The 22,418-nt window shown below is 42.3% G+C and overlaps 1 protein-coding gene across 9 annotated transcripts in view; it reads right to left on the bottom strand.

The window, feature by feature from the left end:
• Window positions 1–22,417, bottom strand: part of STX3 (syntaxin 3) — a 49,291-nt gene extending 26,874 nt beyond the window's left edge. For 8 of the 9 annotated variants that reach the window (XR_006102233.1, XM_042452564.1, XM_042452580.1 and 5 more), the window contains exon 1: window positions 22,147–22,417. Coding sequence is in view for 8 of the 9 variants with exons in the window: in XM_042452564.1 (XP_042308498.1) it covers window positions 22,147–22,176 (30 nt within the window). In the remaining variant the exon portion in view is untranslated. The remainder of the gene's footprint in view (window positions 1–22,146) is intronic. The other variant, XM_042452572.1, reaches the window with a different exon arrangement.
• Window position 22,418: the final 1 nt, after the last annotated feature.

Here is a 22,418-nt window from a genome sequence, read left to right as displayed (position 1 = left end):
ATGTTGCATTTTTCTTGCCAAGGTATGGAGGGGAAGAGAAGATTGCCTTCACTGCAACACGATTCCTTCCTCAGCCTGATGAAAACTAGGACAGATGGCTAGTATCCTTGTTTAATTGCATTACACCCTCACAGTATGCTCTGCAAAAAACCCCTCTGTCCTTTCATCCACTGCAATATGTTATGAGGGGGCGTGGAATGATGGAAAACAGAGAGAATACAACTTGGAAGGAGAAGAAGGCTGGAAGGGCAACACTTAGGATGGGCAGGTGGGTAATTTTAGTGAAGTCTGATGGGATTTCCAATGGGGTAGCCATCTTAAGACTATTGCAGCAAAAGCCATGAAGAGTCCTGTGACATCTTAATGGGAAATTTATGATAGTTTGAACTCTCCGGAACTATAGACTGTATCATCAGATGTGTGAAGGGCAGTCTGTTGAGGGGTACAATATTATAGACCATGAAGTCAGAGAAAAATTGAGGACAGAAAGTATTGACAGTGACTTTAATGTGGGATTACAATGGGGGAGGAACATTTTAGTATTCAGTGGCCCTATTAAAAAATACGAAGTTTCACAGGTGGAACAAAGGATTTTGACAGTCCTGCAAAAATATCCAACAGAAACATGAAGTGATATAAGAATTCAGAGATTATATACACAGCTTTTCATATCTTCACCATTTGCATCAGCTGACTATTTACACGTCATTATCCAAAAATGTATCTAGTTCTAACAGTATTTTCACAAAACACACTGCATGCTCATATCTACTAACTAATTCTAAGAACAAGCATTGTTCCTTTCCAGTTATGAAAATAAGGGGCAGAAGCTATTTTGAAAAATTAGCAGCATTACAGTAGCACCAGTATAAGTGGCTGCTGTCAAAACAATGTTATCTAGATTTTTTTTTTTTTTACTCTAAGGGTGCAGAGGAGGAAACAAGCCAGAGACTTGTTCAGTGTTAATGTAGCTCTAATACTGAGAACACAGTGCTGGGTTGCACCTTATCATTCAAATATCATACAAATGAAGCCCTTACTGATAATTCACTCTTCATGTAGGGATGGGGTCAACTGATCTGTTCTTTTACATGTTTATGTTTTCAGTCACATCCAATTAAGTCAGTGGGACTTGCTTTGAATAAATACTTACTTCTTTAGATCAAGATCGATTATCCCTAAATTGTGACAACAAAAATGAAGGCCAATGCAGTTAGATTTCTTTAATCTAAATCAGCTATATTGGCTGTGTGGGTCGAAGGGAAAGCATTACTAAATTTTGTCATGCAACACTTTTACTAACAAAGAGCATACAACGCATATCATAGAATCATAGAGTTGGAAGAGACTGCAAGGGCCATCCAGTCCAAGCCCTTGCCATGCAGGAATTCATAATCAAAGCATACCCAACAGATGGGCATCTAGCCTCTGTTTAAAGACCTCCAAGGAGGGAGACTTCACCACTCTCCTAGGAAGTGTGTTCCACTGTTGAACCAGGGACGTAGCCAAGGGGGGGATCTTGGGGTCCGGACCCCCCCCTTCCATTAGAAAAATGAATGGTGTGTGCTGCTGCGCCGCTGCACCCAAACCCCATTATAATGGTGGCACTTAGTCTGGACCCCCCCCCCTTCCTAAAATCCTGGCTACATCCCTGGTTCACAGACTCTCTGTTTAATGATCTGCTCTAGAATCTTCCCTGGTACAGATGTCAGACTAACTGGATGATAATTGTTGGGATCCTCTTTTTTCCCTTTTTGAAGATGGGGACAACGTTTGCCCTCCTCCAGTCTGCGGGGACTTCTCCTGTTCTCCAAGAGTTCTCAAAGATTATTGCCAATAGTTCTGATATTACATTTGCCAGTTCTTCTAATACCCTTGGATGTAAGTTCATCTGGTCCTGGAGACTTAAATTCATATAGACTAATCACGTATTCCTGGAATTTCCTCTTTACTTATTATGTGCTGCATTTCTCCTATTGTGTCCTCTGCTCCATTTTTCTCAGGTTGAGCACCTTTTTCTTTTCTGAGAACACTGAGGCAAAGAAGGTGTTGAGTAGTTCTGCCTTGTCTTTGTCCCCTATTAGAATTAATCCATCTTGGATGCCCTACCATTTTCTTTTTCTTCCTTTTGCTACTGACATACCCCCCCCCCCCAAAAAAAAACTTTTTATCGTTCTTAACCTTCCTAGCAAGCCTGAGCTCATTCTGTGCTTTTGCTTTTCTGACTTCCCCCTTACATGTGCTACCTATTTGCTTGAATTCCTTCTTGGTTATTTTCCATTTCTTATACATGCCCTGTTTAAAACTTAGTTCAGTTGAAAGTTCCTTAGTCATCCATCCTGGTTTCTTGAGACACTTCCCATTTTTCCTCCTAATAGGAACAGTTTGAAGTTGTACCTTCCTTTTGAAAAATTCCATCTTGAACTCCCTTCTCTTTTACTATTCCTGATTTTGGGATTACCCCCAATACTTCCTAGGTTTACTGAAATCAGCTCTCCTAAAGTCTAGAATGCATGTCTGACTATGCCTGACTTCTCCTTTCCACTGTATAACAAACTCCAAGAGAACATGATCACTCCCACCTGAGAACCCCACCACTCGCACCCCATTAACCACGTCATTCCTGTTGGTTAGGATCAGATCTAAAATGGCTGATCCCCTTATTGCCTCTTCTACCTTTCGGACAATGAAATTTTCTTGCAGGCAAGAAAGGAATTTGCTAGACCTTAATGTTTTGGCTGAGTTGTCAGGATAGTTGAAATCACCCATCCATTATCATCACCTTTTAGAGCAGTCGCACAAGTGGTAGGAAAAGGTGTTGCTTTTATCCCAAAAACTTTTCAGCAGCTCTGCACATATTGGCCATATCTTAAGAAAAATCCTTTGTCAGAAATGTTTGCATTCAGAAGTATTTTGGATTTTTTCAGATTTTGGAATATTTGCATATATGTGAAGTCGAAGGCTTCCACAGCTGGCATCCATAGTTTTTGTGGGGTTTTGGGGCTATGTGGCTGTGTTCTGGAAGATCAATCACTTCCTCTCAACCAAAGGCCACACAGTAATTATACCCCATTCACTCCCATGCCAGCATTCTCTGAAGATGCCAACCACAGATGCTGAAAAACTATATTTGCATATACATAATGAGATATCTTGGAGATGAGACCCAGTTCTAAACATGAAAATTGTTTATGTCTTGTATACATCTAATACACATAGCCTGAAGGTAGTTACATACACAATATTCTTAATAATTGTGTGCATGAAACAAAGTTTGCGCACAATGAACTATCAGAAAGCAAAGGTGTCACTATCTCAGCCACACATGTGGAAAATTTTGGAGGATTTCAGATTTCAGAATTCCAGATAAGGGAGATTCATCTTGTATTATGTACAGCACTGACTGGGGTGGAGGTGGAGAACTGTCCATACATGCCCTGTTTAATCTTTAATACATGCCCTGTTTCAGTGATGGTGAAACTTTTGGAGGCTGAGTGCCCAAACTGCAAGCCAAAACCCACTTATTTATTTCAAACTGCCATGTCCCTCTGGCTTTCTAGTAACAAATTTTGGAAAACTCTATGGTGGGATGATGGCACATGTGCCCACAGAGAGGGTTCTGAGTGCCACCTCTGGCACGCGTGCCATAGGTTTGCCACTGGAGGAAGACTGAAAAAAAGCAAAAGGACTTTCTGAATGTCTATCTATTAGGTACGTTAAATATATTTTGGAAGGGCTAGTTTGAAAGAATAAAGTACAGCTTCATCCTAGTGTACTGCAGTTCTGCAGAATAACTGGCATTAATGAACGAATTAGTTTAAATCAAGCAAGACATATTGTGATTTTTTAAATACACACACACACACATTATATATAATATATATATATATATATATACATATATATATATACACACACATACACAGACACACATTATATATATATAATGTAGAAACACAGGAGGAGGTGGAGGGAGGCCTCTCCCTGACCTTTTCACTTCACAATATGAAAACTTAAAGTTTTATGTTCATCTGCAACAACCATCTTCTCTGGAATGTTAGCTGAGAGATCAAAATATCTACCCAGCTTTATGGTTTCTATTTCTAAAATAAGAGAGGGGAAGCCTAATTATATCTTTCCCTGTCTTTAGGATTAGTAAGGCACTGAAGAGTAAACTAACACTAAACAACTTCCACAAATAAATATGTAAAGGGAGGCCAATGAAGAAGAGAAGGGATGTAGCTCAGTGAAAGAGCATATGCACATGTTCAATATCTGGGGAAGACTGTGAAAAATAGCAATTGCTATTCAGTATCAAAAATATTGAAATTTTAGAGGATATTTTTTTGCCTCTTTAAGGATTGGGATGCATTTCTTGTCCATTGTGAGCATCAATTGACACTTCCCAGAGTTACAAGTACTGTATGTTGGTGGGTGGGGTTGCAACATTTCCAGCAGTTAATGAAAAAGATTCTGGACAGTATTTCATTCTTCCCATAAGGTAACGGTATCCAGGCCGACGTCCTTTGAATATAAAGTTTTGTCTTCATCACTTCCTTCCATTGCACACACACCATCTATTTGAAAATCTCAAATCTGAAAGAAAATATGCCATGAGACAAGCACCTAGCTGCCAATAATCTTTTAAACCTGATTTAACTTGCACATGTCTTTAATAAGGATGTGGACACGATTTCTGCGAAAGTAAGGACCCCCACATGCAGGGACATAGCCGGGGGGGGGGGGCTCTTGGGGTCCAAACCCCCCCTCCATTAGAAAAATGAATGGTGCGTGCTGCTGCGCCGATGCACCCAAGCCCCAATATAATGGTGGCACTTAGTCTGGACCCCCCCCCTTCCTAAAATCCTGGCTACGTCCCTGCCACATGGAGATTCCGTGGTCAGAAGTAACTAATATTTCCGCCTTGTCATGGACGGACCATTTCCTGGTAGAGGTAAAAATCAAGGCATCCACCCAGATCCCTCCCGGGGGTGGCGGACCTATTAGGATGGTCCACCCTCGAAGGCTGATGGAACCCAAAAGGTTCCAAGAAGCCCTAGAGAGGTATATGGTTGGAACTGACGGCGATTCTGTTGATGCCCTGACTAACATCTGGGACACTGATCTCTCCAGGGCTATACACAGCATCGCTCCCAAGTGTCCTCTCAGACCTACTTCCAAAAAACAGCCCTGGTATACGGAAGATCTCCGGGCAAGGAAGCGGGTGCTGCGACGACTAGAGCGCGACTGGCAAAGACACCAGCGCTTAGCCGACAAGGCACTCCTGGACTCCCTTTTGGAGGACTATGGAGTGGCGATAGATGCAGCAAAGAACTCGTTCTTTGCTGCACGTATCGCGTCCGCGGAGTCGCGTCCAGCAGAGCTGTTCAGGGTAGTGAGGGAGCTTACTCAGCTCCCCCCCTCCCTGAACCCTATTTTGGAACCATCCAAGGCCTGCTGCGACCAATTTAACAACTTCTTCGTGGATAAAACCTCTCGGATAAGTGCTGATCTCAATGCCAGTATTTGTTCAGATACCAGAGTAGAGGTCTCTAGAGCTTCCGTGGACTCAATTGTACTGGATCATTTTGAGTCTGGAAGTACTGAGGACGTGGACAAGATCCTTAGAAGTGTCAGGAAGACAACTTGCTCTCTCGATCCCTGTCCCTCGTGGCTAGCGGCTCAGGGGGGAACGGCCGTAACTTCTATGTTGCACCGTATAATTAATACATCATTGAGGGAAGGGCAATTTCCATCTAGCTTGAAATTGGCCATAGTAAAACCATTGCTAAAAAAGCCCGCCCTTGACCCCCTGATACATAACAATTATCGGCCTGTATCGCTATTGCCATTTTTGGGGAAGGTGATCGAGAGGGCAGTTGCAATCCAACTTCAATCGATCTTGGATGATACTGATTATCTAGACCCATTTCAAACTGGCTTCAGGACGGGCTACGGGGTTGAGACTGCCATGGTCTCCCTGGTCGATGATCTCCGTCTGGGCATGGACAGGGGTAGCGTGTCCCTGTTAGTGCTCTTGGACATCTCAGCGGCTTTCGATACCATTGACCATGGTATCCTTCTGGATCGCCTGAGGAAGTTGGGAATTGGGGGCACTGTGCTCCAGTGGTTCCGTTCCTACCTCTCAGGCAGATTCCAGATGGTGCAGCTGGGGGACGTGTGCTCCGATAAGAGGGCCCTTACATCTGGTGTCCCTCAAGGAGCCATTCTGTCCCCCATGCTTTTTAACATTTACATGAAACCGCTGGGAGAGATCATCCGGAGGCATGGGGCGCGGTGTTATCAGTACGCTGATGACACCCAAATATACTTTTCTGTGCCCCCGACTGATGCAGTGACCAGGGATGGCATCTCTCCTCTGGATGCCTGTCTGGAGTCGGTAATGGGCTGGATGAGGGAAAACAGACTCAGTTTGAATCCAGAGAAAACGGATGTGCTCATGATAGGTTCCTCGGGCCCGGGGATGGCTATTTCTCCACCTGTCCTGAACGGGATCACGCTTCCCGTGAAGGACTCAGTTCGCAGTCTGGGTGTGCTCCTTGACTCGTCGCTCCACCTTACATCTCAGGTGGATGCGATGGTCAGGAGCACCTGTTATCAGCTTCGGCTGATACACCAGCTGCGACCCTACCTGGCTGGAGGGACCTTGAAACAGTAGTACATGCTCTGGTAACCTCTCGATTGGACTTCTGTAATGCGCTCTACAGGGGGCAACCCTTGTACCATACTCGGAAGCTTCAACTGGTACAAAATATGGCAGCAAGACTGGTCACTGGATCTTCCAGGACCAGTCATATAACATCGGTTCTTAAAGACCTTCATCGGCTGCCTATTTGCTTCCGGGCGCAATACAAGGTGTTGGTTATTACCTATAAAGCCCTAAATGGCTTGGGCCCAGGGTACTTGGAGGACCGCCTCTCTCCATACAATCTGCCTCGCACACTCAGGTCAGCCAGGAAGCAGTTGTTAAGCAAAAAAGAAGAGCAGTTCAATGAGTTTCAGCAAACTTTTAATTCAAAACTAACAATATGCACATGTGAAATGAAACCACCAGGTTAAGTAAGCCTTGCACAATTAGATAAAAACATTTAAAACCATCCTGAGGCCTGCCATTAGCAACAGAACAAACCATGTGTAAATCACTCCTGCTTCCCCAGGGTCACACAGTATATGTATATATACCCAACTCCTTTCCAGGCAAGCATTCTCTGAAGATGCCAGCCACAGATGCTGGCAAAATGTAAGGAAGAAACTCTTCTAGAACATAGTCACATAGCCCGAAAAACCCGCAAAAAAACTATCAAAAACATCTAGAGATTATTTGAAGTTTTCTTCCAAAATGCAAATGTTTTTTCTTTCTTTCACCAGCCTTGACCTCTCTTATTTTTTCCTCCCTGTTTTAGTGGCCAAATTTAAAGATCTATGCTTTTTTTATTATTATAACATGCTAGGGGTAACTGTTGAGGCAGGATTATCTGCTCTCTCCTTTTCTCTCTGTCTGTGTTTCTCCAGCCTTCCTTTACCCTTCTCCCAATTCCAATGCTGCTAAAAAGCTTTCTGCTAGACAGAAGATGAGGAGGAAGAAGAGGGGCTGGGGGTGTCAAAAGGAACACTGTTAGTGGCTTTGCTAATTAAACTACTCCTGTATTTCTATGTAGAAGCACACTAACCTTTCTTTGTCCGGACCATAAATAATTAGGCATTTACAGAATTATGGAAACGAGATACTCAGACATTTAACTTAACTTCTAGACAGATCCTCTTTTGATTTCTGCCCTTCATACTCATCGTCTTCATGCAACATGCCATTCTCCCCCTGTCCTTCTCTTCTACTATACTACAGAATTGATGGACAGAACCGTGGCACAACACATTTTGCTTTTAACTATGTAATCTGCTCATCTAGGGAAAGAGATGCCTGGTTGTAGTACTGCAACATGTGTTACCATTATGGGAGTTCTCTATCCTCCCACCTTGATCTACGTTTGTCTTTGCAAATGACTCATGCATGACTGTATAGCAGTCCCATCTTGCTGTATTGCATTTAACACACTCTTAGCTGCCTCCACAACTTGACATTAGATCTCAGTTCTCACATTGTACCAATTCTTCACCCATTCCACCACCGCTGCAATCTCATTCCACCTTAATAGTTTTACTTTGAGATTCCAAAGCTGACATAGAGATCTATATCTTACCTAAGGGCTCAATTTATTCCCAGGCAATCTTTTCAAGGGACTGGCTGATTTCTTGAGTGCAAAATCCAATGCCACCAAGATGTTTTCCTCCATGCAATGAAAATGCATGGAGTGGCAGAGTCTAAGTTTCCTGTCCTTTTATGTAGGAAAGAGAGGCTCAGGAAGGGGAGAAGACTTGCTTGAGAGGAGGGAGAGAAGATCTGTGCACCAAGTTTCACCTATGGGGCAGAGGTTCCCTATTTACAGCCTAATGTTTTGTACTGAAAATTAATACATCCATCTGCTGTGGATGGGAACAGAAGTGTCCATGTGCTCCTGCACCCTACCCACCCAATACCCCTCACTGGTGTAGCAGCACCAGCATCTATACCCTCCACTTTCTGTCCAAAAGGGTGAATGAGGTGGTAGTGGTTGCCATATTCCATTTCCTCAAACCCAAGCATCTAACGTATATACTTCTGTTGTGCTGTGTGCTATAAATGCTTTATGGTTTTTACTGGTTTTAACTATGTGTTCTTACTTTATGTTTTAATATTAATCATATTTAATATTTTTAAACTTTTATAATTAATGTAATTACTTCTGTCTTTTAAAATTATTGTAGCCTGCCTTGCATCCCATTGTGGGAGAAAGCTGGGATATAAATCCTTGAAATAAATAAATAAATAAATTGTGCTAATTACTCTAATTTGCATCCTAAGTGGGTAGGATTCCACTTAGTTTCTTCCACTGTGTTTTAACTCTCATATCATTTTTAACAGTTACAACTTTCCTGAGAGAAGTAAGTAGAGAGTAAGTAGAGGTCCTTCAGGGAAAACAGGAAGACCCAAGTTCAAATCTCTGTGCAGTCATTGAATTTACCATATGACCTTCCGCCACCAATACCTCTCAGCAAACCTGCCCAGCAGGTCCCTTGCTTCTTGCACTCTGCCTTGCACATTGCTCACTCTCCCTTTCCTCTTGCTCTGCATTGCATCTCACCTCACACCCTCACAATGTGCTCTTCTCTCACATCTTCAACTCTTCCACCCAGAGCTCTCTGCTCCCTTCCCTTTTCCTCCTTTCTTCCATGCATGCTGCACCTCATAATGTGCTCTCCCCTTGACCTGTTTAGTCTACTTTTCTTTGCACCAGAAAGGCAGTAGACTTGCAGAACAACTTCAAAAGGATGCATAGATCTCTGCTCCTACAAAGGCTAAAGGCTTACTTTTTGAAAAACAGTGAACTTGGAATCCAGGCCAGATGATGGTCTGAATGGGCACCGGGTGGCATGCCTAGAATCTAGGTAAAATTTGGCGAGATTGGGATTATGGCACCCTAGGTGCTCCCAGGAAGAAGAGGAGGAGAAGCAGCAGCAGCAGCCCCCAACCATATGACCAAAGGGAAGAAGCAGCAACCGGGGGCAGCTGTAATGTGTGCCACCAAAGAGCATGGAGTGGTGGGACAGCAGTTGACCAGAATTAGGAGCTCTGTGAGGGACAGAGAAATTGATACAGTCGGCCCTTTGTATCCACAGATTTTTTTATCCACTGATTCAAGCATCCATGGCTTGAAAAAATTCAATAAATATACACATTCCAAACAAAGCAAAGCTTGATTTTCCTATTTTACATAAGGGATACCATTTTACTATGCCATTGTATTTAATGGGACATGACCATTCACAGATTTTGGTATCCACAGCGAGTTCTGGAACCAAAAAAAGCAGGTATCAAGGGCCTACTGTACTCCCATTGCTGGGAATAGCTAATTGTAGGGATAGCTGAACTAAGGCTAACAGTATGGCTGGCCCTATTATACAATTCTAATGTTGAAGAAAGGTCAGATCAGTTAGCTTCTATACATGGAATAAAGAGGCACACCATTTTGCCCTTTGCTTCTGACAGCAAAATGTCTTTGCCTGACCCTTAAAGATACCCATAAGGGCACTGAGATATGCAAAGCTATCTGTCATTAGTAAGTTCTGAACTACATATACACAAAGCTGAACTGAGCACAACCTCAGACCTAGGCCATACAGTACTTTTCAAGGCCCAATGTTTAGCAGTGGTTCTCAAAGTGTTGGGCAGGACCCTAGTGGGGCACAAAAGTTGATCAAGAGGGGGGCAGAGACTTGGGAGACCCTTACCACCACCACCCTGCTCCAATTCCCAAACCTTTTCTGCACTAGAAGGGAAGTAAAAATGCAAGGAGGGTGCTTGGAACCTCTGCTTGACAGAGGAAGAGAAATATTTCCTTATAAGATGTTAAAATATGAATATACATGAATGAATGAAGATAAACACATTAAACAAAATGTTTTTATTCATATACTACATCAAGCGAACCCACCCACCCCCAGCAACGTCTGGATGTAGATGTAAAGAGGGTCACAAGTATAAAAAGTTTGAGAACCTCTGATGTATACTCTGCTTTTTAAGGAGACACGCCAGGTAAATTAATCTCTAGTTAGTGGTTTCTTTATTATTGTTTTTCCAGGACATTAGAAATCAGGCAGGAAACATTATTGATTTGGATGGCAATGGAGATACTTATCCTAACTATTTCATCTTTGGTGATATTTATATGTATGCCTCCAAGGGAATAATATCCAGAGAGAGTTTGAAAGCAATTAGCTTTTTGGATTACAATTCCCACAATCTCCCAGCCAGTAGCCAAGCTGCCTGAGGATTCAGGGAACTGTAGTCCAAAAGCATATTTTTTATAAGCTCTGCAAACAGGGCCCAAGAAATTACTACTTTCATTAAAAGTGATGTCACCAGGAAGCAAAGTTACTCTGGAAAGGGAAAAGGTCACATACGACCAGCAACAAACTTACTGCTTCGTCTTGTGAATGTATAAATAACATTATGCAGTAAATGGCTTCAAATCTCCCCCAGCAGTTCAAGGTCCAAAATGCTCTGAGCACATTTTCACAGTGGCATTCTGTTCTCACAAGCACTGAGGCTACCTTTGCTCTCCCTACACTCTGCCAGACATAATTGCTGAAAACAGCTGCCTTTCTTCTTCCCCCTGGAAGAACAAGGGTGGTGTGATCATGCACACGTCACACCCTTCCTCCATTTCATATACTGAGATATATAGAGAGAGGGGGGGGGGGGGGGGTGAGAGAGAAATAGATTTCATTCAAATACTGATGCTTATATGCTCTGAAACCCAATCCAGCCATTTATCCTTTTAGAGAAGTGCATTTTCAGTTTTTATTCAGGAAACAGGATGCCGGTTGCTCATCTGGTAGGAACACATGAGCCAAGCAAATATGCCTGTCTCCTACCCACTTAGTCAATATTGTGATTTTTGAGGGTTCGTTGCCAATATAGCTACCTTACTAGCAGAACTCACACTGGCACTGAGCTTTGCCATCTATGTGACTATATTTTAGGCCTGTATAGGATAGCCAATGGGTATCCAAAGCTCAGGCTTCTGTCCAAGTTGCTGAAACTCACCAGATGGCATGGAGGAAGTCACAAGGGTTTTGAGTACAGAGAAGAACTATAAATGAGAACTTGGAAAAAGTTACAACCCCAGGTATTTCACAACACCCAGTGTCCAAGCAGGCTGGAGGATTCTCGGGCTGGCAGACCAAAAAAGTAACTTTTCCAAACAATGATTATAATATGCTTTATATACAAACCCCTCTAAATGTAACAAGCCACCACCTCAATTTACACACACTCTCTCCATATATATATATATATATACATACATACATACACACACACACACACACATATACATACAGAGAGAGAGAGAGAGAGAGAGAGAAGCATTGTGTGCAGGAAATATAGAACAGGGGATCCTTTTGTACTGCACAATTATAGCACCATGATTCCACTTTAACTGTCATGGCTGCAACCTATAGATTCCTGGGATTTGTAGTTTGGTCAGAGGCACCAGAGGAACTCTCAGGTTGAGAAATCTAAACAGCCCTCCCTAAACTGCAAATCACTGGATTCCACAGGGTGGAACTATGGCAATTAAACTGAAATCACAGTGGTATAACTAGTTAGTATGAAACAGGGTCAACTAACCCTTGGAGTTAGGTTGCTTTGCGTAGAATTCTCTTAGCCACAAGCTACAGATACCATAGCAATGCCATTTATTAATTTAAAACTTTTTAAAAAAATTATCCCAGTCTCTAGCCAAAAAGGATCCTATAGTAGTCTACATATACTAAATACAGATAACACAGTCCATGCCATCGCCATCATCATCATGTTTATATCCTGCCTTTCTCCCAATATAGGGATTCAAGGTGCATCACCAGTTGATTCTGGCGTTATGTTGCTTTTTTATTACTTTCACATTTTTAATTGAATTGTCCTGAATTTTTTTTGCAGAAGAATGAGGTACACAGACACACACTGCAAAAAATTATCCCAATATACACACACCCAAAAAAGTGATGCCTTGCCTTTCTGACAAATTACTTCCCTCTATAGTTTAGATGGCATTTTAGAGTTACCAAATTAGTCCAATTAAAAAATGACATCATCAATTCTTCTTTATTTTATGTGGTTCTTATAGCAAACACACTTCACACTGTAAAGCATCAATATAGTTTGATCAATAATTTACATGGCCCTTGAAATTCAAAGTAGGAATTTTACAGCAGGATGAAGAAACAGAATTGAGAGGTTTCCTCTAAAATTGCACCTTCTATTTGTTATATACAATGCCTTAAATGACAAACAATTATTTGGGTAAATAAATAAATCTGATCATTTTCCCTCAACCAAGAAGACATCTGTGTAGAGATATAATAAGATCTATTATTGTTGCCTTGAACATCTATACAGTACTTCAGTGTTTTTGATCACAGGTTACAGGCAATAAGAGAAAGTCCCAGTGAATTTAGATACACTTTCTTTCAATTGAAACATACTTAGGATTGTGCTCTATATGGACTATTTACAGTTGTCCCTCCATATTCGCTAGGGTTAGGGGAACAAGACCCCCGTGAATATGAAAAAACCGCAAATAACAAAAACACTGTTTTTACCTGAGAGGACACCTCTCTAGGAATCTCTATGTCCTCCAGTGCAACTCTGTGGTCGATGTCCAACATACACTGACCATAGAATGGCACTGGAGTAGCTACAAATGGTCTTTCAGTGCAACTTTTAGTTAAAGTTGACCACAGAGTTGCACTGGAGGACCTAGACAGTCCTAGAGAGAACATATTAATGAAATCCGTGAATAATGAAATCTGCAAATATCAAAGCCACAAATATGGAGGGATGACTGTAAATATGATTTCATCTGCTCTATGGCTTTCTTGGAAATAGTATACTGATTTAACAATGGGAATTAAGAAACTGTGGGTCTTTTGAGAGCAAGCCTTTGCCATGAAACCCACTGGGTGACCTTGGCTAAATCACATGCTCTCAGCCTCAGGGGAAAGCAATGACAAACCTCCTCTGAACAAATCTTGCCAGGAAAACCCCATGATAGGTTCGCTTTAGGGTCACCATAAGTTGGAAACAACTTGAAGGCACATAACACACACACACACACACACACACAGTGGATGGCAGATTGCTGGGAGGCCAGGAAGTGGAACAGAAGTCACTAGTGACAAGATAAAGCACACTGTTTTCAGCCAGCTAAAATGCAACAAGATTATGCTTAAAAAGAAAAGGAGGAAGAGGCAGGCATTCCTAAACAAGAGAGCAAAGGAACTCTCTGAATCTCTCACAAGAAAGTGTTAATAAAATAGGTGGGGCAGATGAGAATAGTTTACCAGAGGCTGGGATCTGGTGTGTGTTCTTCCTTCCTGCAGACAAAGTTGGCAAGCCTATACAGCGGAGGGAAGGAGGATGGGCCAGTATCAAACAAGACTTGGATAAAGTCTTGTCAAAGAACTGACAGTGCTTTCCACATTGATAACCTGTTCCTCCCTAGGAAGTTGAGGTCCCCAAGGCTACCAATACTGTATGTTCAAAAAACACAAACCACAGAATCAGCAGTTAAACGTCACTGCAGAAATTTGTAAAAAAATCAAATCTAACACAGAGCCAAGCTATTCTGAACTAACTGAAGTCTAGCTTCATAGTCTGCTTTCTCCATGTATGGAGCTATAAACAATAAGCTTGGGACTGCTTTTTTTATTTTACAAATGACAACTGAGACTCTCATGTTTAGGATGCAAAATTTCCTCTGAACGACAATATTAGCAATAATATGATGAAGCGTTGTTTAAAGGAAGAATTCTCAACTCAAAAGAGAAAAGCTGTCAGCTCTTATATGGAGCCCAGTCCTGATATTAAAAGAGAGTTCTGGTCATATTCACCATTCATGCAGTAAATATAACTGCTATATATAGACTAGTATTTCCTTCAGAATAAAGCACTTGAAATGGAGATGATTTGTTTAGCAGGAACATAGCCCTTCTGGTTTCAGAAGGAGGAAACAAACTGAAAAGGGCACCTGTGTCTCTACAATCAGTGGCGTCACTAGGATTGCTGTCACCTGGTGCAGTAACTCATGGTGTCACTCCCCACTGACCTCCTCCAATATCACACTATACAGAATCCTTAGTAATGTTTTTTGTAATAATGCTACTCAGAAATCGTAATTCCCATATATCACTGAATGTAATGGAAATAGAACAAAATTAAATTGCAAATAGCAAAATAGGAAATAGCAAAACTAAAATTATACCTTTAAATTACAATATCATATGCACAATCTAAATGTATTTACATATAAATACATGTGGTTAAAGTAAAATGTTGGTAAGATGTGATTTTTTAAAAAGAAAATTTAAAAAAGAATACATTTAATTTAAAAATTTAAAGGGGGGGAGGGATATCTGAAACCTCTCCTTTGTCCTCCCACTGACTTCACCCCAGTCACACCATTTCTTCCACTGAACTCTTGTGTTGTAAGAGATACAGGCAAATGACACAGCCTCTGCCAAAAGGCAGATGTTTGGGGAACAGTGGTGTCACCCCCAGATTCAGGTGTCATCTGGTACAGCCCTCACCACCTTGCACCCCATCTAGTGACAACACAATGCCCAGATACCAACAGACCTGTAGAATATATCACATGTTAATATAAACTGTCCTATGCTGGATGGGCTACAAGGCCATGGATTTCCATCATATCTAACAAACTCTAAAAAAAGTAAGGTTAAAGGGAAGAGGACTCTCTTCACTGGAAGCATTGAAGTAATGGCTGGATGGCTTACTACCAGGGATGGTATTGTTGCATTCCCCATCTGTGGTCCCTTCCAACATTGTCCAAGAGATGGCTGTGTGACAGGAAGCCTCATCTTACTATACCATCTGTCCTATACATGAATTTTTAACATAGAAGAAATGTCCAAGTATATCATCTCCACCTGCAGTATGACTTGGTTCTACCCAGAAAGATTGTTACAATTTAATTTTCTATGTGTACAGATGGAGTTATGGCCAAAAACTGACACCAGGGGCGTTTACAAGTGTCAACCAAGCAGCAAATGAGCATCTGTTCCCTACTACAGTGACAGCATTCAGAAATAATCATAGAATGAAATGCGACTATGCCCTGGGGAACAGGAAAAAACTACGTGCTGGAGTAGTTTATCCTTGCTCACCTCCTAGTGAGTGCCCTTCCTTCAGGAAAAGCATTCAAAAACTATTCTCCACAAACATACCACCCTCAATAAGACCTCTTCCTGCTTGCATGTCCTCCCACTGTCTGTTTGGAACTTGAGTCTGCTAAGGAATAAAAATAAAATTAATCCCCTTCTCTCTCCCAAGCGTTTTATCTCCTCTTCCCCTAGTTGATGGCTTTATAATCCTGACTAAATCCCTATCACTCCTTCTCTCCTTTTGCTCTGCCCCCAGCTCTTCTGAATCATGAGCAGGGAAACAAATATCTCTCACACACACTGCCATTCTCCTAAAATTGGGAAGGGGGGGATGGCTTTCTGACTCTGACAACCCAGCCCTTCCTACAGTCAAGGAGCAGTTGCCTCTAACTCTTATGTTTTAGCAAAACAAAGCATGGTGATTTCACCATGCAGAATTCAATTATGTGCCAGGCAATCCAACCAAAGTGTCCAAGAACAAGGCCACATCTGGTCTTCCAAAGATGATGTAGACCTAAATAAAGGGATTCCTTCAAAACCAACAACAGTAAAACGAAGAGAGAAAAGACAGATGGACACCACTTCACCTGTATTGATCTACACCGAATACACAGGCAGTCCATTACTAGATCTTGGAAAAATTACAGTCAGCCGTCTGTATCCACGGATTCAAGTATTCATGCCTTGAAAATATTCAAAACATGTAAATTCCAAAAAGCAAAGCTTGATTTTGCCATTTTATATAAGAGACACCATTTTTCTATGACACTGCATTTGTTGGGACTTGAGCATCTTTGGATTTTGGTATCCCCAGTGGATACCAAGGATCCACTGTATTTGTGTGGACTACAACTCCCAGAATTCTCCCAGAAGCCTGGCCACTGGTCAGATTTGTTTGGCTGCTTTTGGGAATTGTAATCCCAAAAGTAAAGCCAAAAGCTCTAGCCTATGACTGCCCATTCCACTCGAAGCCGTTTCCAGATGGAGGGCTCCTAGCACTACCAATTAAAAGCCCTTACACAACTATCCCATCTCTCCCTCATCAATGGATTTTCAGTGGTAAGAAGGGAAAAAATGAAACAAAGAGGTGAGAAGACACACATTTACAAATGATATCTAGGTGCACACACCTTCCCAGCAAAATTCTATGAAATAAGCAAGCCAAAGAAAAAGAAAAATCATCTGGAACATCCCCCAAGAAAGCAAATAAGAGACTGTCTAGATGAGGAAGGTTTGCCAGAATTCAGTTCTTTCTCCACAAAGAAACCCACTTCATTGTTTCAGAAACTAGACATAGAACAGAGTGAGGAAATGAAGCATCATTACCTCAGCCCTGTTTGGTCCAAAGTGACAATTTAAATCAGGCCTAATTTATCAGAAATGGGCGTACTATTTGAGCCATGGACTAGGTTTGAGCATTGGACTAGGATTCTGGAGACCAGGGTTCAATTCTCAGCTCAACCATGAAACTCACTGGGTGGCCTGGGTGATCTTGAGCAAGTCACACTCTCTCAGCCTCAGGGGAAGGCAATGGCCAATCCCCTCTGAACACATCTTGCCAAGTAAACCCCATGACAGGGGCAAACCCTCTAAGGAGTCACCAGAAGTCAGAAACTACCTGAAGGCACACAATAACAAAAAATTCCACTGAAAACCACAGAACAGCTACAATGGATTCCTTCCACTCCTTCAGACTGAAGGCAAAATACTTTAATGTCCCATACTATGGCAGAATTTATCAGGATTAGGCAACACAATCCTTGAAGAAGCAGATGAAACTCTCTAGCTTTCAGGCACCAGTCACACAACTCCTAAATCTGGTTACACATCCCTGCACGGTGTGCAATTCCAGTCCTGCTTGCTCTCACATTATTGAAATACATCAAACTGATCTAAGAGTAAATAGTTACCTGATCCATTAAGAAGCCAAGACAAAGGTTAAGTTGAAATGCCGGCCATACAATCTTACAGGGTTTCAACCACTGAAACTGCAAAAATGTAGACATGTGAGATAAGTGAAAATGGTCTTTTATCTTGCCATCCCTCTGATTTCACAAGGGGTCCAGATGATGTCTCCCATTTGTTACCCACTTCTGTTTGCTCACTGTCTTTTTTGTTTATCCCATTAAGGAGGAAAATATAGAACACTTGCACAGTGACTTTTGACTTGACAATGCTAGGACCTGTCCCTTTGAACACTTCTTGTGCTCTATGCTCCTAAGAAATTCACTTCTCTCTCTAAAAAGCTTAAGATACCTATAATTATGATAGTCTTTTTGTTTTTTGGAAGAGGAGCTGTATTTTTTTTTTTTTTTTTGTTTTTTGGTTGTATATTCTTCAAAATTCTATTCAAACACAAAACAACTGATAATTCTGCATCTCAAAAATGCCAGTTTTTGTTTTGTTTTTTAAAGGGGTGTTTTAACCTTCAGGTGTGTATATCAAACACTTCTGGGAAGTTTCTGCAAAGCCAGAGAAGGATTTAGTCTTGATTTCTAGTAGCCTAGGGATAGAGCATCATTGCACCACACAGCTCATTATATTTCCCCACAGCTTGCAGAAGTAGGATAAATTGGGCAAATTGTAAGAAGTAGATGAAAGTTTGCCTAACTTATACCACTGACAGAATCCAGTTGTCCAAGTGAAGATTTGTTTAAAATTATAAGTGAGCCCATGCAAGCCATGTTATATCTTCTTTTACACAAATTTTATCTGTATCTTATAGACAGGAGGACATCACAGGAACAATACCACAACAAGGAGTCTTCTGGCACTGACACAAGGTTTCATGGAGGACAGAAGAGCATTATTGAGAGGTTGTGGCATATTATGTCCTAAATCCAATTGCTAATCTAATTCTGGAATTTATGATAAAGAAAAATGATAGTGTTATCCTTTTCCTGATGACTGGGTTACAGGCCCTCCCCTAGAATACAGATTAATATTGGGGCCTAGTTTTATATAATTGCTAATTCAACAGAAGGTCCAAATGCTCCACAACAAAGTGAGGTGGGGGGAGGGAGAGACAAGCTCTAACCATAAAAATGACTTCATGTATTTGACATCTCCATTTAATCTGTACAAATTAAACTGGAGAAATAAACCAAGTAAGTGCTTTGTACTCCTTATCAGAGGTGTAACAAAAATTCTGCACCAGACTCAGTCCAGAAAACTGATCATTTCCCCGATGACCTTATGTCACTGGGTTGCCAGCATTTTTTTTCCCCTCTCCTGTTATGGGTCTATCAGCTTTTCTCTCCTCTCCTGTCTTATTCATGGAATGTTATTTGAAAGGGGAATATATGATACCATCTTCTATGTGTATTTCCATCCCCCATTTTGATACCTCTTCTTCTCTCTTCTCCTTTCTGCAAAACATTCCGTTATGAAGAAAAGGGTCTGTTAAGAAGAAAAAGCACATTTTCTTTTGAACACAGTCTGGAAGCACCCTTCAGTTGAATCTGTCACCAGCTGATTCACTTTATTTCTCAATTTTATCTGAATTTGGAAAATCTTCAGATTATGCAGTGATACCTTTCTGTCATCACCAAAGTGCTGTGCCCAGTGATATACATATTTGAGATTTGGGATACAGGAGTCCAAAAAAAGTAACTCTTCCCTTCTCTCTTTCCATCTTTATTCCTTGCTCAACTATACTGTACTGTCCTTGTTTGGAAAGAGCAAGGAAGAGAGTTTGACCTATCACGGCTGCACAGCCACACCAACCTTCCTTGACATTAAGCAACTGGTTATTCCCAACAAACAAGGAGTCTTCCTTGTGCCATAAAACAAGAGGTGGAGTAGAACTACCATCTGTATCCAAACAATCGCAATGATATTTATATGGTGAAAGACAGAACAGCCAGCCTAGGAGCTTTATGGTGAAGCAGGTTGTCGTCACCATGAAGTCAGCAAGTGTGAAAGAAGGAGCCTTTGCCAAGTCTAGCACATGGTGAGCTAGTTGAACTTTCTGGCAATAAAACCTGTGAGAAGCTGCCTTTATGCCATCTCCATGGAGTGATTGTCCACGTCACAATACACACACCATAATGTGTTCAGGGATGATGTACTTCAGGAGAATCACTGACAAACTTGTCTTACAAGCCAGGTGCTTGTGTTTTCCCCCACATAAGGCTGACAAATTAAGACTGAAAACTAAAAGACACTAAAGAGTTGGTCTCAGAAGTGACCACAGGCTGAGAGATTATCCATTATGATCTGCTATGGAGGGGTAATTGAGGAACTTTCCTTGCAGACAATTGGGGGGAGCAGGCTACAAGTCAACTGAGCAGTAAATGTTAAATGAGAGATTATACAAAACTAGTACTCCACTCCTGGATGTGCATAATGCTTTTGCGACATCTTACAGAGATATGTCCTCAGGCACAGGTTTCAATGAAAGTTTGTGAACCAGGGTGTGGGAGGAAAACAGAACTCCAAGTGTCACAAGGCGGGAAACCAAAAGGAGGAAGTTGCCAACTCCATTCAACTTCTTCATGAAAAAAGTAGCAGGAAATGGCTGGTTATGTGGGAAAGAGGACCCTCATCCCCTTCTCATAAGTGTCCTCACAAAACTACACCCCTCTCTCCAAATATCTTTCCAACTATCATTTGACAAGTTTTCCCCTGCCCCATTCCTAGCCAGCTTTGCAGGGCCCTGTTTTGAACATGGACATCCAGGATGTTTGTGCTCAAAGACATGCAGATAAATACACGTATGTGTATATTCTCGTAAAATCCCACTCGCTACAATTTGGACAAATGTTCTGCCTCACCCGATTCTGGTATGACTGAACAATCCACTGTCACCTTTCCAGCCAGCCACTTTGGAAAGTTTAGACGCTCCTGAGCTATAAGCTCCCTCCTTGCCACCCCATATCTGCTAGTATTATCATTTTTAAAATGTGGGGATTAGTTTGAGCCACTTCTGCCCCTTATGATTTGTGCCCATCTAACCTCTTTTTTACAGGGGGCTAGTAAGTATTTCCGAATTAAGTACACCTCTCCAGGCAGGCTAATATATTATGGCTTAATCCCCTTCCCCCGTCCCTGGGTACTACGCTCCCGGATCCTGTGCGTGTTTACTTCAAAGCGTATTCAATGAAAGTCAGTAGGACTTCCACATGGGCAGAGTGGCCAGATGTCCTCCCCTTCCAAGACGTGTCCTACAGTTCAACCTCCTGTCCAAGAGAAATTCCCACATCTCCTCCACTTGGTGCCTAAGAAGCATACATTTATCGTTCTAGGAGTGTTCTTAGCTTGTATTTTTGTAATGTCCTCTCTTTGTCTTTAATGTCCTCCATTTTGAAGTGCCTTGTCCTCCTTTGCGATGAGAGCCTCTGGTCACCCTGCCTCCAGGAGAAGGGCCATTTCTCTTTCCAGTCTCCACTATCCCCATTGCCCAGACAGAGCAACCCGATGTCCTCCTCGCCACAAAGGAGGACAAGGCCCCGCAAAATGGAGGCCATTCAAGAAAATTGTAGGACATGGCCAAACAAAGGCTGCAAACACTCATACTTCTTCTCCAAATCGAGGGCATTTTGGAATTCCTCCTGGGCAGAAGGCTGGAATGGAGAGCCTTCAAGAAAAGTGTAGGACATTCCCAAAATAAAAGCTCAAAACTTTCATATAAACACCAATTCCTGCTTCTCAGTCATGCTCAGAATGGAGGACATTTTGGAATTCTTCTGGGACAGAAGGCTGAAATGTAGGACACGTCCTGGAAAAGGAGGACCAAGTCTGGCCAGAATCCGGGAGTGTAGTAACCAAGGGAAAGGGGAAGGAAGGGCTGAAGCCATAAGCCTGCCTGGGGAGGGGGGCTTCATGCAGAAACCCTTACTTTCTACAAACCCCTTCCTACAAACAAACAAACAGGTGAGGTGGACTCAACCCATTTGGGGAGAGCAATGGAGGGCAGGTCCTGGAAAAGGAGGACCAAGCTGGTTACCCTGACTATATATATATATATATAAAGAGAGAGAGAGAGAGAGAGCGCTATATAATGGCAGAAAGGAACAAACAAAGGCTTTAAAAACTCCACTCCTATAGAAACGTCAAGCCTTGCTTCTTAGCCCTGCTCCTAATGGAGGACATTTGGAGAAGCCTCTTGGGCAGAAGGCGGGAAGGGAGGACATGCCTGGTCACACACACACATCTATTATGTCTGTCCAGTAACATAATAGAGGAAAGGAGCCAAAAAGGCTAAGAAAACCCCACTCCCATAGAAACGTCAACCCCTGCTTCTTAGCCCTGCTCCCCTCCTGGGCAGAAGGCGGGAAGGGAGGGCAGGTCCTGCAAAAGGAGGACCAAGCCAGACAGAGAAAGGGGGGGGGAAGGGTCCCTCACCGCTTTGAGCTGCTCCAGCCGGTCCTTCATTTTGGGCAGGTGAGCTTCTGGCTCCTCCTCCTGCTGCTGCTTCTCTGTCCTCCAGGTGAAGCTGGGGCCAAACTCCCTTCAGGGAGGGAGGCTTCCTCCAGGAAGTGGAGTCCCAGCCCAGAGGCAAGCAAGGCTTCCTCCTCCTCCTCCTGGCTTTGCTAGCAGCAGTGCCTGTCCTTCATTCTCCTGCTCCTTCTGCTGGGGGGGAATCTCAATCTGGCTCTGAGCAGCAGCTGCTAATC

The sequence above is a fragment of the Sceloporus undulatus genome, chromosome 1 (genome assembly GCF_019175285.1).
Source record: "Sceloporus undulatus isolate JIND9_A2432 ecotype Alabama chromosome 1, SceUnd_v1.1, whole genome shotgun sequence".
In the NCBI taxonomy this organism is placed as follows: Eukaryota; Metazoa; Chordata; class Lepidosauria; order Squamata; family Phrynosomatidae; genus Sceloporus; species Sceloporus undulatus.
The sequence above is the reverse complement of the archived record's forward strand: the minus strand, read 5'-3'. Positions and strand labels throughout refer to the sequence as shown.